This window comes from Struthio camelus, chromosome 4 (assembly GCF_040807025.1).
Source record: "Struthio camelus isolate bStrCam1 chromosome 4, bStrCam1.hap1, whole genome shotgun sequence".
Lineage (NCBI taxonomy): Eukaryota > Metazoa > Chordata > Aves > Struthioniformes > Struthionidae > Struthio > Struthio camelus.
The window spans coordinates 61,576,183-61,589,491 of NC_090945.1; the positions used below are offsets into that span (position 1 = coordinate 61,576,183).

A 13,309-nucleotide genomic window follows, 5' to 3' on the forward strand; every position below is an offset into this window, starting at 1 on the left:
TGTGCTGGACTGAAGTTATGCAGGGGAAAGCATAGCCCCTTACTAACCCAACTACATCTTGTGAAAATTTAACTTGATCTGAAGCCACAGAAATGAGATCTGATTGTTGGAGAAAAAATAAATTGCTCATTGAATGATCTTGTAAAAAGAAGAAACTGTGATATACAAGTAATTTAAGCTTGGGGCTTTTTCTTACATTTGTACAGTAAATCTGATATGTCTCGACTGCGATTAGCTGCTGGTAGTGCAATAATGAAGCTCGCACAGGAACCCTGTTACCATGAAATAATTACCCCAGAACAGTTCCAGCTCTGTGCACTTGTCATTAATGTAAGTGACTGCTTTTGAATTACAGTGACTCTTAATTAATTGAGTTCAGAGTCCTTCCATCTGAACTTTTCCTTATGTTTTTTATTTTCTATTCTGCACTGCAACTTTCAGAAAAATTCTTAAGACTTCAAATACGGTACTGCACCTGTTGATTTGTTTAAAACGTGCCACCTCATAATTCCAGATTGAGTCCTTTTATTAAAGACTTAAGATTTTTGTGGTTGCACTCTTATGTTTTGTTTTGCTATAGGATGAGTGCTACCAAGTGAGGCAGATATTTGCCCAGAAACTGCATAAGGCACTTGTGAAATTACTGCTCCCTTTGGAATATATGGCAATCTTCGCTTTGTGTGCCAAAGACCCTGTGAAAGAGAGAAGAGCACATGCCAGACAGTGTTTGCTCAAAAACATCAGTATACGAAGAGAATATATTAAGCAGAATCCCATGGCTAATGGTTAGTATTTCAGTAAAATTGTTAAGAATATAATAGTTGAAAAGTAAACTGCAATGAGTAATCATTAAGACTTGAGCAAATTGCTTTTGTTAAAAATAAATAAATAAATGTAATTTGTTTCCTCATCTTTATATTAATCAAATTGAAAATCTTAATTTACTTAGCATTAGCATTAACCGTAACATTATTTTCTGTACACTGCTGAGAATTATATATGTATATATCTGCCTGTGTACATGCTCAGAATAAATACAATGCTATTATTTTGGTAGCTATTGTGATATGTGCTTTGTCTTCCTCGCAAAATGAGATTTTGTTTTCTGATATTTTTTGATGTTTAATATTTTAAATATTATTAATATTCTGATATTTTTGTTTTCTAATATTTTTATTCTGCACTTTCTTTCTGGAGTAAGACCAGGTAGTCTTGTACTAGTAAAAATCATTCATTTATTTTTCATGATTCATTAGAAGTAAAATTTATAAGAAAACACTGCAAGTCTATCCCAAGTTTTACATTTCATATTTGAAAAAATAATACTTGGAAACAGTATTTCTTGATCTGTTCATGTGTGTGCAAGACAGTTTGTTTATGATGTTTTGCTTATTACTGTAGAAAAGTTGCTATCCTTGCTGCCTGAATATGTGGTACCATATATGATTCACTTACTGGCACACGATCCAGATTTCACAAAACCTCAGGATGTTGATCAGCTTCGTGATGTCAAAGAGTAAGTGTCAAATAAGTCCAGGTTTGTTGTTGCTGGGGGAAAATTTTTGTGTGCTTGGAAAAATGTGATTAGGAAGAGGAGCTCTTGTTTTCTCAACAATATTTTGTAAAACAGTGTTCTTGGAAACATGTAACACTTTAACCAAGGGAAGAAAGCATCAGCAACTGCTTAGCAACATATTCCGAAAGCCCAAAAGGTGATCTACAGATCAGGTCTCAGTGTATGAAAATAATGAATTTTCTAGGCTTCTTTTAAACTACAGTAATGATTTTAGATTCTTTTATTTTTGCCTAGCAATATCTGTAGAACTTTCGAACGCATTTAGAGATACCAAGTAATGTCAACTCAAACGTTTTGGAACTTAGAAAATCCAACACTTACCCCAAACTTAAAATCATAATGCCATTGATGCTGGATCAGAGTCCTGCTTCTTTGAAAATTAATTATTTTTCTCTGTGCAAACCTACCAGAATTAATTTTAAGATTGCTGCTGACTTATCGTTTCTACTTTTGTATGCAGTGCAAGTTTAGTGCTTCTTAATGTATTCAGTACATATTATTGTGCACCGATCTTTCTCAACAGAAGTTTGTTCTGTGCTGTTTCCAATTTGTTTCCTTCTTGTACATCTCAAATAATCTTTCCTACCTAAAGCACAACTTTTGTATTCCTTTCTGTCTCATAATGAAGTTACCGTTTTAAAAAAAAAAAAAAAAAAAAGTTAAAGCATCCCGCCAGCTGTGCTTTTAGTGTTTTGTTTTTCTCTTGTATTCATTTTTGGTGGAACTGTAAGATCTGTTGTTTTGGAACTACAAAAGCACGTATAACGATGCATCACAAACACATGTATTACCATATGCTGCGTTAATAGAAAAGCAGTACATCAGTACATTCTGGGTATGAATAGACCAGTTCACATCTCTTTCTTTTTGCATCTTCACCTAAAAGAGTTAGGGCCTGATTATTTTGTTAAAAGAATAAATAAAAAGCTTCATTTTTTCTTATTTCTGAGTAACTGGACTTGCACCTGTTCAGAACCTGGAAGCAAAAAAGATTTATTGCCCAAGCACCACGTCTGCTTTTTGTCCCAGGACTCTGCGTACCTGGCAACATCCCAAAGTGCTCCAATGTGTACTTTACTGTTTTATCCAGAATGGGTGGAGAAAACAGTGACAGGTTCTGACTGTCAGTTGTTAAAACTTTCTCTGAAGTGTGCTTTTTGGGGTGCCCTTTGCATCGCTCTCCTTGGTTGTCAGGTTTCTTCCCTCAAGATCATCACAGGCTGGCTGAACTGGTCGGAGAGGACTGCTCCAAAGAAAGAAATACCCTAGACAGGAATTTTGGCAGGAATACATCTCTGAAGAGTCTCCTGAGATAAATGCAAAACGTTTTTCTCTTATAACGTTACAGAAAGTTTCTTTCAAGAATTCTGAGAGTCATGTTGTTCACTTTAAAGTGTTAACATAGATATTTGCAACCTTGGAGAAGCAGACTGGCAGTGTGTTTTGTAGCTGTATCTCCCCAGTTCATCCTGGTTTTGTGTGGCCTAGATACAATGGCATAATGTAAATAAGTGCTTAGCAACCATAATCTGTGATATTTATTCTTATGAGATCTTTTAAGCTTGTGGTTTGGGTTTTGTTTGTTTGTTTTAATCTTGAGACAATGTCTTTTCCTTCTGAACTCATATTCCTAAGAATATTGAAATGCATACAGGGAATGAATTTATTGTTATGTGTTTGTGTTCTTCTAGGTGCATGTTTACGTACATGAAATCCAACTGTGGTTCTAGAAAGCTCTTGTTCAGGGATGATAATGATTTGTTGACTTAGTGTGGAGATGCAGCTATTAAATTTGACATGTGTTGCCTGGAATTACCAGAGTAAAACATGTCCTAAATAGTTTGCTACCTTTTTTTAAATCTTCAATAGACAGCACAGAGCTTTGCAGAAACTGGTCAGTGCGGTATGCTAAAGGTCCTGCGTTTGTCCTATTTAACTTTTTGAGAATAGTGGATAGAGGGATGTAAAGGTACAGAATACATATATTTACTTAGCTTTTGTAGCTCTTGGATGCAAGTCAAAATTCAGACATCTTATTTTAATTGAACATCAAATAACTATCCAAATGTTTTGATGAAGCACACCCTTCTTCTACTTTGAACTTTTGAAAGAAATATCCCCTCGTCCCTGATGTTACACTCTTCAGTTTGTATCAGTTGGAAAGATTGGGGGTTTTGTGGACAAAGAAATCTAATATTCAGTCATCCTGTTTTTCTAGTTCTGTATTAGGCTTTCTGCACGTATTCTCTCTTCTGGAGCTTCAGAATTAAATTAGGTACTGGCAAAGTTTACTTTTCACAGACCCACCCAAGTATCTGCCCCAGCTAAGAAGTATTTTATCATATTACAACTGTTGTTGACCCTCTACACGCTTGCAGTTCTGAAGCTTAATAACAAATGATAGCGTGGAGCAAATTGTATTTTATACTATAATTGAAAAAGTCTTAAAACAATTTTTTAGTCAAAATATAATGTATTGTCCCTGTAAATAAACTAGACGTAAAGAAAGAAAACTGGAAAAGCTAATTCCATTATATCTAACTGTAAGGACTCCTTTTCCTCTTGTATGAGCCATTAGTAAGATTGATCCTGTTCGCTTTTGGATCCTCCAGTACATGAGTTACAGCATTAAACCACTGTCTGAGGGTAGCAGTCTAGGGGCAGTATAATTTGTTTAAGCCTGTTTTTTGAGTGTGGCCACAGTACATTGTTGACTGTAGGTGTTGAACGTAGGTATAACCCAAGGAAGTGATTACACCGTTTCATCTAGTACGTGGCAGCACCAGAATTTTTTGGAAGAGAAAAATATTGATAGGTTGGGCAGTGTCTCCAGACCTAATAGAGAAGCACACTGATTTGGCGGATTTATTCTAAAGAGTACAGTGGAGATTCCATTTGTATCAAAGGTTTAGGCTGTACTTACATCTTTGGATGATGGGATTTTTTCCTAGTATCTTCGAATTGACTGTGGTTTAAGAAAAAGATAGTACAACTGACAGAAGTTTTTAACATACTGCTGTATGTGGGAACCACATTATAAAAGCTGGAATGTAACTGTGCATGGTTTTATGGCTTCTTAGGTGCTTGTGGTTCATGCTTGAAGTTTTAATGACAAAGAATGAGAACAATAGCCATGCCTTCATGAAAAAGATGGCAGAAAACATCAAGCTTACCCGAGATGCTCAGTCTCCTGATGAGCCAAAGGCCAATGAAGTAAGAAATGGGATTCAGATAAGGGTGACGGGGTAAGGGTTTCACAAGCAGTCGCTGAACAGGATTTGCAGGAATCTTGAAAGCACCAGCTCAGATGTTTTTATTGTCTTTTAGAGACAGTGTTAATTGCAAGCATTGTCTGTCTGTTACCAATCTCATTCTTTCAGAAACTTGCTGACCTTAACCGGCACAAAGTACTTAACAGTTAAATAAACAAAATTTGTTAAATAGTTCTGTTGCTCACTGTTTGACTGCCTCATTGTAACTTCAGCTGTCTAATTTCCCGACACAAGAAGTTTCTGCTGTTGAGGGAAATACTGTAAAGTATGATGTACCGTTAAGCCTGTTAGATTCTAGTAAAGGTGAGAAACTTGAATGCAGCATAAGCACGTAAAATATTTTTTAGTTCTTACTAAATGGTATGGTGTGAACAATGGGGACTTCTGTAAGTGTTTGAAGAGCCAGCAGTATGGTTAATGATCCTCAGTGGTGGTTATTTTTGCACACAGATGATACTTTTTAGAGTACAGTATCTGAACACCTATAAAAACAACAAGTAATTCCTATTCACTTTCCTTTTTTTTCCCCCAGAAACTTTATACAGTATGTGATGTAGCACTGTGTGTAATCAACAGCAAAAGTGCTTTGTGCAATGCAGATTCACCGAAGGACCCTGTGTTGCCTACCAAATTTTTTACACAACCTGAAAAGGTACATTTATTAATTCAGTTTCCAAAAATACTAAGAGGATATACTTTGATTTTTATAATTGAGAGTTGATTATCTCGTAACATCAAATGATGAGTGGGAATATGCATACATTTTATCCTCAGGAATATAGTTTTTTAGCATCAGCTGTATCCTATGCCATCTATCTCTCTCATGAGCATGTACCAGAAATATTTGTAACGAGGTGAGAGCTAATTAGCATAAATATCAATATTTTAACTGATATTGCTAGATCATTTCCCCAGAGCATCTTACAAGTGCAGCTGTGAAAGTATAGATGAATTATAATGCAAAGCAGACAAAAAGGAAATTTTTTTTTGATATTATGCTTCATATGTTTATATATGTGGATTACTGTTTGGCTACTTTGTTCAGCATACAAGTCAGTCCTCTTATTACTTAGCCTTGGTGAGTACAACTCTACTGTCATCAATTGCGCTACTGTTATTTACGGGACACGCTTTTACAGTGGAATCAAATTAGCTGTCCAGACTAGCCCTGCTGTTTTGGTTGTACTAAAGAATATATTTCATGTATTTACTATCTTAGACAGTTAGTTAACAGCCCTTCCAGTGTCTATTTGTGCATGCAAAATATAGTTTCTTATTTAATTATGAAATGGCAGATGCAGTGGAGACAGGGAACTGGTACCTGTAAAGGCTATTTGCATCCTGATTTAATGTTTTGGTCTGTATCTTCTGTAGTCAAAGCAACTAGGAACTTACAGTTTGTTTAGAGAAAACAACACCTATTTTCTTCTCTTTGGACTTCCAATAGAAAGATGCAAGTGACACAATAGGGAGGTCAATTTTACTTCATTTTAAATAACTTATGTAATTCAAAAAGAAAAAATAAGAATCCCAAATTCAAGTATGTCATACTGCCATTCAATAATGCTCAGTACAAATCTCTTTTGAAATGCTAGTTTGAATTATCTTTATTAGCTTAAGATTCATTTATCAGCAGAAGATTTTACAGTCTGAAAGCTCTTGTGGCACTTGATAGTAGCATCTGAGTTGAGAAATCATTCAGGTATGTTTAAAAACAATAGTAAGATTGAGACAACAAATACAAATTGATTTTTTTTTTTTTTAATGTAGGATTTCTGCAATGACAGGAATTACATTTCGGAAGAGACAAGGGTTCTCCTTTTAACAGGAAAGGTACCGTATTTTGACAAGTTATTCTTTTGATTGAGCATTGTGTGCAAATTTTTGAATGTTATTTTTAGTTTTTAAACAAATCATAACACAGATGGCATTAGTTTGTTTATAACAAATTGTAGTTCCAAATAGTCATAAATGTACATTTTTTTTTTATTTGCTGGCTTTATTAAGACTTTTAACTCCACATACTATTTGGTAAGGGTAGAGACAGAGGATCACTCTGTAAATAACCATTTCATTTAAAGTTGCTGCTCCTCCCTGTTTTTTCTCCTCTACAGAAAGGCTCCGCTATCAGAGCGGTTCATGTGTGTGACATTTGCTCAGTTGGCAGAATCAGTTCTGCTCCCCTGCCCCTCCTTGCTTCGTGCTTACATGCTCCCCCCATGAAATGCTTTGTAATCTGTGTCGACAAAAACCAGACTAGCGGTTTCGGCAGAATTAATCCATCTGATTTTTATTGTCTGAAGAAGATCAGTATTTATGCACGGCCAACATTGTGGTGGGGGTGAAAGGCAGCTCAGGGGCCCACACCTATCTGAATCAGAAAAAGGTCTTCTGCTAAAACTGTTTCACCTTTGATGGTGTTCAAAGATGATTAATGAAACATTTGTAACTCTGAAGCAAGTTTGGCGGTTGTATAAACCGGACTGCGTTTCTCCTTTGAGAAGGCATTCAGCAAATTAGGCTGAAGCTGTGTTGTAGCTAAAAAATGTTGCTAACTTAAGACAGGCTTTTCTCATGCATCCCGTTAAAATACAATTATATTGGAAGGGAGTTCCCTTACAAAGGTAATATCATTTAAGCAGTTTTCACTGTCATGGAAAAATGAACATTTATTCCATGCTCTAATAGCATGCACAGACACTTGCTTTATTTTCTGTCTACTTCCATTTCGTATTAGGATACACCATTCAGTCAGGCCAGTGGTCCTTTTGGTCTGGTATTCTCTTTACAGAGAGGCCAAAACAACATGATTTGGGAGAGCGTGCAAATCTAGCACTTTCTACCACTTTTCCTTCTAGTACTTGCCAGCATTTGTGATTTTTCTATTGGGATGTTAGACTCTCTGCATCTCTTCCTGTTGGTTTTTATATCTGTTTATGGACTTGTGCATGAATTTGTGTGCTCTTGTTTTGAACCTGCTGATACTCTGCCTTCACAACCTCTTGTGGCAATAGGTGCCAAAAGTTCACAACCTGCAATGTGAAGAAGCACTCACTTTTCTCTCTTAAATGTTTTCTTTCTCCTTCTAGTTGCACCAAATGTTTCCTACTTTTTAATTACTCAGTAAATTGTGCAAATAAAACATGTATGTATAAGAATAATATATTTAAGTAAATTTTGTGCAGTATTAGCTTCTAGGATGATGCAGCTACTGAGCAGATGATGAGTAACAAGCCATTTCTATGAGATTGTTGCTTCTTTGCTGGCAAAGTGGTATCCAGCATCTGTGGTTGCTCTCTCCTAAATTTCACACAGGGGAATTGTTTCTTCTTGTGAGAATATCTTAAGAAATTAACTTAGTCTCTGAGGAAATGTAAAATTACATGAGGAGTATGTCATGCCAGTTATGAAAACTTCCTTGACTTATCTCAAGAGACAAAATAAAAAAATTCTTCATACTATCTACCCAGCCTGACCAAATCAGTCAGCAGACACCAGCCATAGCAAGATCTAAACTACCGACTCTGCATCAGAAAACCCTAGAATAGATGGTGTTAAGATAAATATTTTTATACCAGCTTTCTGTACAGTTTAAGAAAAGTGTACACATTTCCTACTGTTGCAATGAACCTAATTATGCATTACGTTTTGGAAAGCATTTTTATCTCTTTCGCCATAGACACCATTGCTTCTGCAGATTTAGAGGCTTTGCAACTGCAGGAAGTTGCCACGCTCCTTTAGCCCCCTAATATTTTCTACCATTCTGGCATTTGTTGAGACTTGTATAGCTGATATCCCTTCAAAGCATGAGAGACAGCAAGGCAATTCATAAAGTGCCATTCACTGATGAGATATAAAAGTATGATAGACTGTATCTTTTAAGTAAAGATGGGACCTGTAGCTCTAAATCGATGGCATTATGAATAAGGCTGTTAACCCTCGTTATCCCAGAGGTATTTTAGAAAATCCAAGGAAATACTTTTTTATTTTAAAAATATCTACAGTTCCTATTTTTAACACTAAGCCATTTTCTTTTAGCCAAAACCAACTGGTGTACTAGGTACAGTAAACAAACCATTATCTGCTACTGGAAGGAGACCATATATTAGAACCACAGGATCAGAGACTGGAAGCAATATCAGTGTGAACTCTGAGCTGAGCTCTTCTGCAGGAAACAGATCAAGGTACAGGCATTTGAAAGATGACTTCTTTCCTCAGCTCTTAATTTCATGTTCTCCAGGATAATTGCACATTTTAGGATACGAGATGATTTGGTGTGTGTGTCACTGTTACAGTCTGAATTTGAACAGTGAGATGTCATTCTTTGTCCAGTATTTATAGTAGGTCAAATCTCCATCTTTGTTTCTTCACTAGGCAAGAATTTGGTACAATGTATTGTTTATGCCTGCCTGTAGTCAATACGGACTATAACAGAAGAGACACTACAGTGTCCTGAAATTATGGTGGTTAATAGTGGTAGTATTTTTGCATCAGAAAATACACAAATTGAAGACACCAGTTATAGTTAATACTAAACTGATTTCGCTACACACAACGTTTGTGAGGTATAAATTAGGATTAATCTTGATTGGTAACAATAAATATTTTTGGTATAGCTGAAACATTTGAATCTTTTTAAGATAAAGAACAATAAAAAAGAGCATACTTAGGAGGATCAAGATCTCAGTGGAAAGATGCAATATATAATTTAATACTCTCCCTTTCTTGTAGTAAGTGTTCTTTTCCTTGTGGATCCAAAGAGTTGTTTGGTTTCTCATAAATCTGGAGAAAGAATTTACACTTTCAGATTTTAGGATTAAGTTTAGTTTGTTTTGGAATTGATTGACTGGATCAGATAAAAGATTAAGGAAAGTAGATAAAATCGACTACTTGCTACTTTTCATGAAGCCTAAGGGAAGTATCTCTCAGCTGAGAATGTGTTCTGTGTGTGGGAAAGGGTTTAGGTGGGTCTGATATATTGTAATTACTTTTTTAAACTATTATGCTTTTATGTAAATTAACTGGAAGCTTGAGCATTACTGATCCTGGTGTTTATTCTTCCTCCCTACCTTTATCAGTTTCAGACTTTCCTATCTAAAAGAAGAACATAGCGTTGCTTAGAGCACGGCTCTTAAGTTTGTGAAAAATATTATGTGGCATAGTGCCTGTGATGAGGGACTGGGCTGAGTGACTAGGCAATCCCTTTCAGTTCTGTTCTGAGATAGAAAATGTAAACACAAAGTAACACAACTTTCTTAATAATTTAGCCTGTCTGCATTGATATTAAAAAAAAAAAAAAAAAGAAAAATTTTACATTTACTTCTTCTAGTTGTTTTTGTTCTGTATATTTTGGTTGTCTTTTGTTTTTAATTGTGCTACCAGGGAACAAAGTTCAGATATATCAGAAACCGGGGTCAGCGAAAATGATGAAAATCCTGTGAGGATTATTTCAGTCACACCAGCAAAGACAGAACCTGTGAAAAACAAGGTATGGTTTGCGGGTTTTGTGGACTTCATTTCTATAATTAGCTTGGTGTGGGGGATTTATTCAGTACATATCATTGCATCTTAGATGATCTCTGCAAAATCAGTAATAACTGATTTCATTTCACGTAATTGTATCATTTCCTTAGCCCAAAAAAGACCTCTTAGTTTCAATACTCCTGGTTACTGTATCCAGAGAAATTAATAGAGAACGTGCTCAAAAAAGCTCAGGCAGATCAGAAAGGACCTTCTCTTTTTTCATAAAATTCCCCAAAAATTCCACTTTTATTCCATCTTTTTTCCAGTTTAAATAACAGTAAGGTGGTGATTCAAAGTGAAGGTCAAAGTGAAGGTTGACACCTGTGTCTTTAACTGAAGCTATTGCTGGGGAGATGGCAAGTGGTCCTGTGTCATTAAATTAATGTCTGTCTCTTGGATTGTGTCACAACCAAAACATTATTTACAGTTTGAGAATTTTGCTGTGCTGTTTTTTCCCTTCCATTAGAGACATAAGACCATGCCTAAAGCATAGTGATTTTTTAACTCATAAAACATATAATTGCATGAGGTTTAACAAAGATAAATGTGAAGTCCTGCACTTGGGATACATTAAACCCAAGCAGCAGTACAGCAGGCTGAGATCTGCCTGGCTGGGGTGCAGCTCTGTTGAGGAAGAGCCAAGGGTCGGGGTGGACAGCCAGCTGAACGTGAGCCAGCAGTATGCCTTGGCAGCAGTGTGGGCAACCCGGGTCCCGAGCTGCATCAGCAAGAGGGTAGCCAGCAGGGTGAGGGGTGTGGATATCCCACTCTGCTCAACTCTTGTGAGGCCACACATGAAATACTGTGTCCAATTTTGGTCCGCCTCAGTTCAACAGAGACATAGAAAAATTGAAGAGAGTCAAGCAGAGGGCCACCAAGATGATTAAGAGGTTCAAGAACTTGACATATGAATATAAAGGTTGAAAGACTTTGGTTTGTGCAGCCTAGAGAAGAGAAGGCTTAGGATGTAATCATAGTCTTCCAATGTCTAAAAGGTTGTTATGGAGAAGATGAAGGTACTCTCTTCTCAAGGCTGCGTGGTTACAGCACAAGATGAGTTGCTTGAGGGGAAATTCTATCTGGATATAAGACAACACAGTTCTTCACTGTGAGAAAAAATAAATAGTGGAGTAGGTTGCCCAGAAAAATTTTGTTTGGGATTTGTATCTTCACATAAAGAAGCTAGATTTTTTTTTTCTTAATCTCTTTAAATAACATCCACACAATATACACACCTATGAGCTAATGAAGAAGATATCTTTCTGACATCTCACCCGTACGATTCTTCTCTCCTCCCCAATGAAGTTCTGAAAAGCTAGATAAGCTAGGCAAAGCATTTAAAAAATAAGTCTTTAAAAATGTTTTTTCAGTTCTTGAAACCTGACTTTAGCTGAGATTTTGAGAATGATTCATCTGTAATGTTTCTAGCAATAGCAATTGTAAATGTTTCATATGAATCTGATAAAATAATAAGGATTACAGAGACTGCATGACTTCTATATAAACATTTAAGAAATAGTGGTAGTATTTAACAAAAAAGTCCTTGCTTCAGGCACAGCACTTAGGGAATGGTCTTAACTAACGTGTTTGAAATTGTTAAGTCATCCTAGCCATGCTCCTTTTTCTCTGCTCTTCTTCCTGGAAAACTATCCCAGAAGCCTCTGCTCCTGCTCAAATGGAAGTCCAGCATCCAATTGCTGCTTCTTTGTCTCCAGATGAATACTTTTCTGGGTAGAAAAGTGTTGGTATTGCCACCACCCTTTGCTTATCACATATACAGACACAGGTTCATGAAATGTAATCACTTTCATTACCTTCTTCAGTGTATTGGGGAGAACATGCACATAGGCCATACCTATTTAAACATGGAAGAATTAAGAAAGACAGTAGGTTTTACTTGTGTCCAGATCTTCCTCCCTTTGTTCCCCCCAAGCCTTGCTTTTTTCCTTTTAATGGCATTTAGGGTTTCTATAATCTGAATCTTCCCAGGAGTTTAACCTCAAAATTTGCATCTATTGAAGTAAATATCATTTGCTTTACCACAGTCATTCCTCTTGCTCTGCAATTCTCTCTCCTGGAGGCTGGCAGAAGGGTGTCCAGCACGACTACTGTGGGAGAAGCTTAGATTATTAGTCTTACTCTAATCTTACTTCCAAGCAACTGAAAATATATGTTGAGTACAGATATTAAAATGACACAGCTGTAGTGCAGAAAATCCTTTTACAAGGTTAATGTCAAATATCCCATTTAGTAATATCCTTTATTAGAACTAAGCCAATGTGATATGTGTTTATAACAACACGTATGTTTCATAAACTCATGCTTCTATCAGAAGGAGGTGACAATTCCAGTTTACTTTTGGGAATTTTTTCTTTTTTTATTTCACATTTAATGATTTTCTTTTATAGGAAATTAATTCTGATCAGGCTACACAAGGAAACAGCACTGAACGTGGGAAAAAAAGAACGGCAACAGCATCTGGAACTGAGAACATTCATCAAAAAACAGAAGAAAAGAATGCAGAAGAAACAGGGCCATCACTCGCAGCAAAAACCAGGAGAGGGCGTCCACCCAAACCTGAACCTCAGGGCACCACTGCAAAAAATGAGGAAACAAGTAAACCACCTGTCAGGGGAAGGAAAAGGGCAGCAGTCAGTCAAGAAAATCCAGGAGGGTTAGAAGCAGGTAATGCCAAAGCACCGAAACAGCAAGACACAGCAAAAAAGCCAGCAGCAGCACAGAGACAAATTGATCTACAAAGGTAAAAAAAATAAAAAATAAAAAAAAAAAAAGTGGGGTGGGCCATTCTTCTCTCAAGATAGACCCAGAATTTACAATTATAACAGATTTAGCATAGGTTAAAGGGCATAATTAAACCAAAGCGTTTATATAAGAATAAAAACCATGGTCCATCATGGTTTCTGTTGCGTTCTGTTTT

General features: G+C 36.3%; 1 protein-coding gene across 3 annotated transcripts in view; it reads left to right on the forward strand.

The window, feature by feature from the left end:
* Window positions 1-13,309, forward strand: part of PDS5A (PDS5 cohesin associated factor A) — a 98,904-nt gene that overhangs the window by 82,855 nt on the left and 2,740 nt on the right. For all 3 annotated transcript variants that reach the window (XM_068943122.1, XM_068943123.1, XM_068943124.1), the window contains 9 exons: window positions 207-330; window positions 581-785; window positions 1,402-1,516; window positions 4,657-4,789; window positions 5,381-5,500; window positions 6,619-6,681; window positions 8,887-9,032; window positions 10,231-10,336; window positions 12,780-13,132. In XM_068943122.1, the coding sequence (XP_068799223.1) occupies window positions 207-330; window positions 581-785; window positions 1,402-1,516; window positions 4,657-4,789; window positions 5,381-5,500; window positions 6,619-6,681; window positions 8,887-9,032; window positions 10,231-10,336; window positions 12,780-13,132 (1,365 nt within the window). The remainder of the gene's footprint in view (window positions 1-206; window positions 331-580; window positions 786-1,401; window positions 1,517-4,656; window positions 4,790-5,380; window positions 5,501-6,618; window positions 6,682-8,886; window positions 9,033-10,230; window positions 10,337-12,779; window positions 13,133-13,309) is intronic.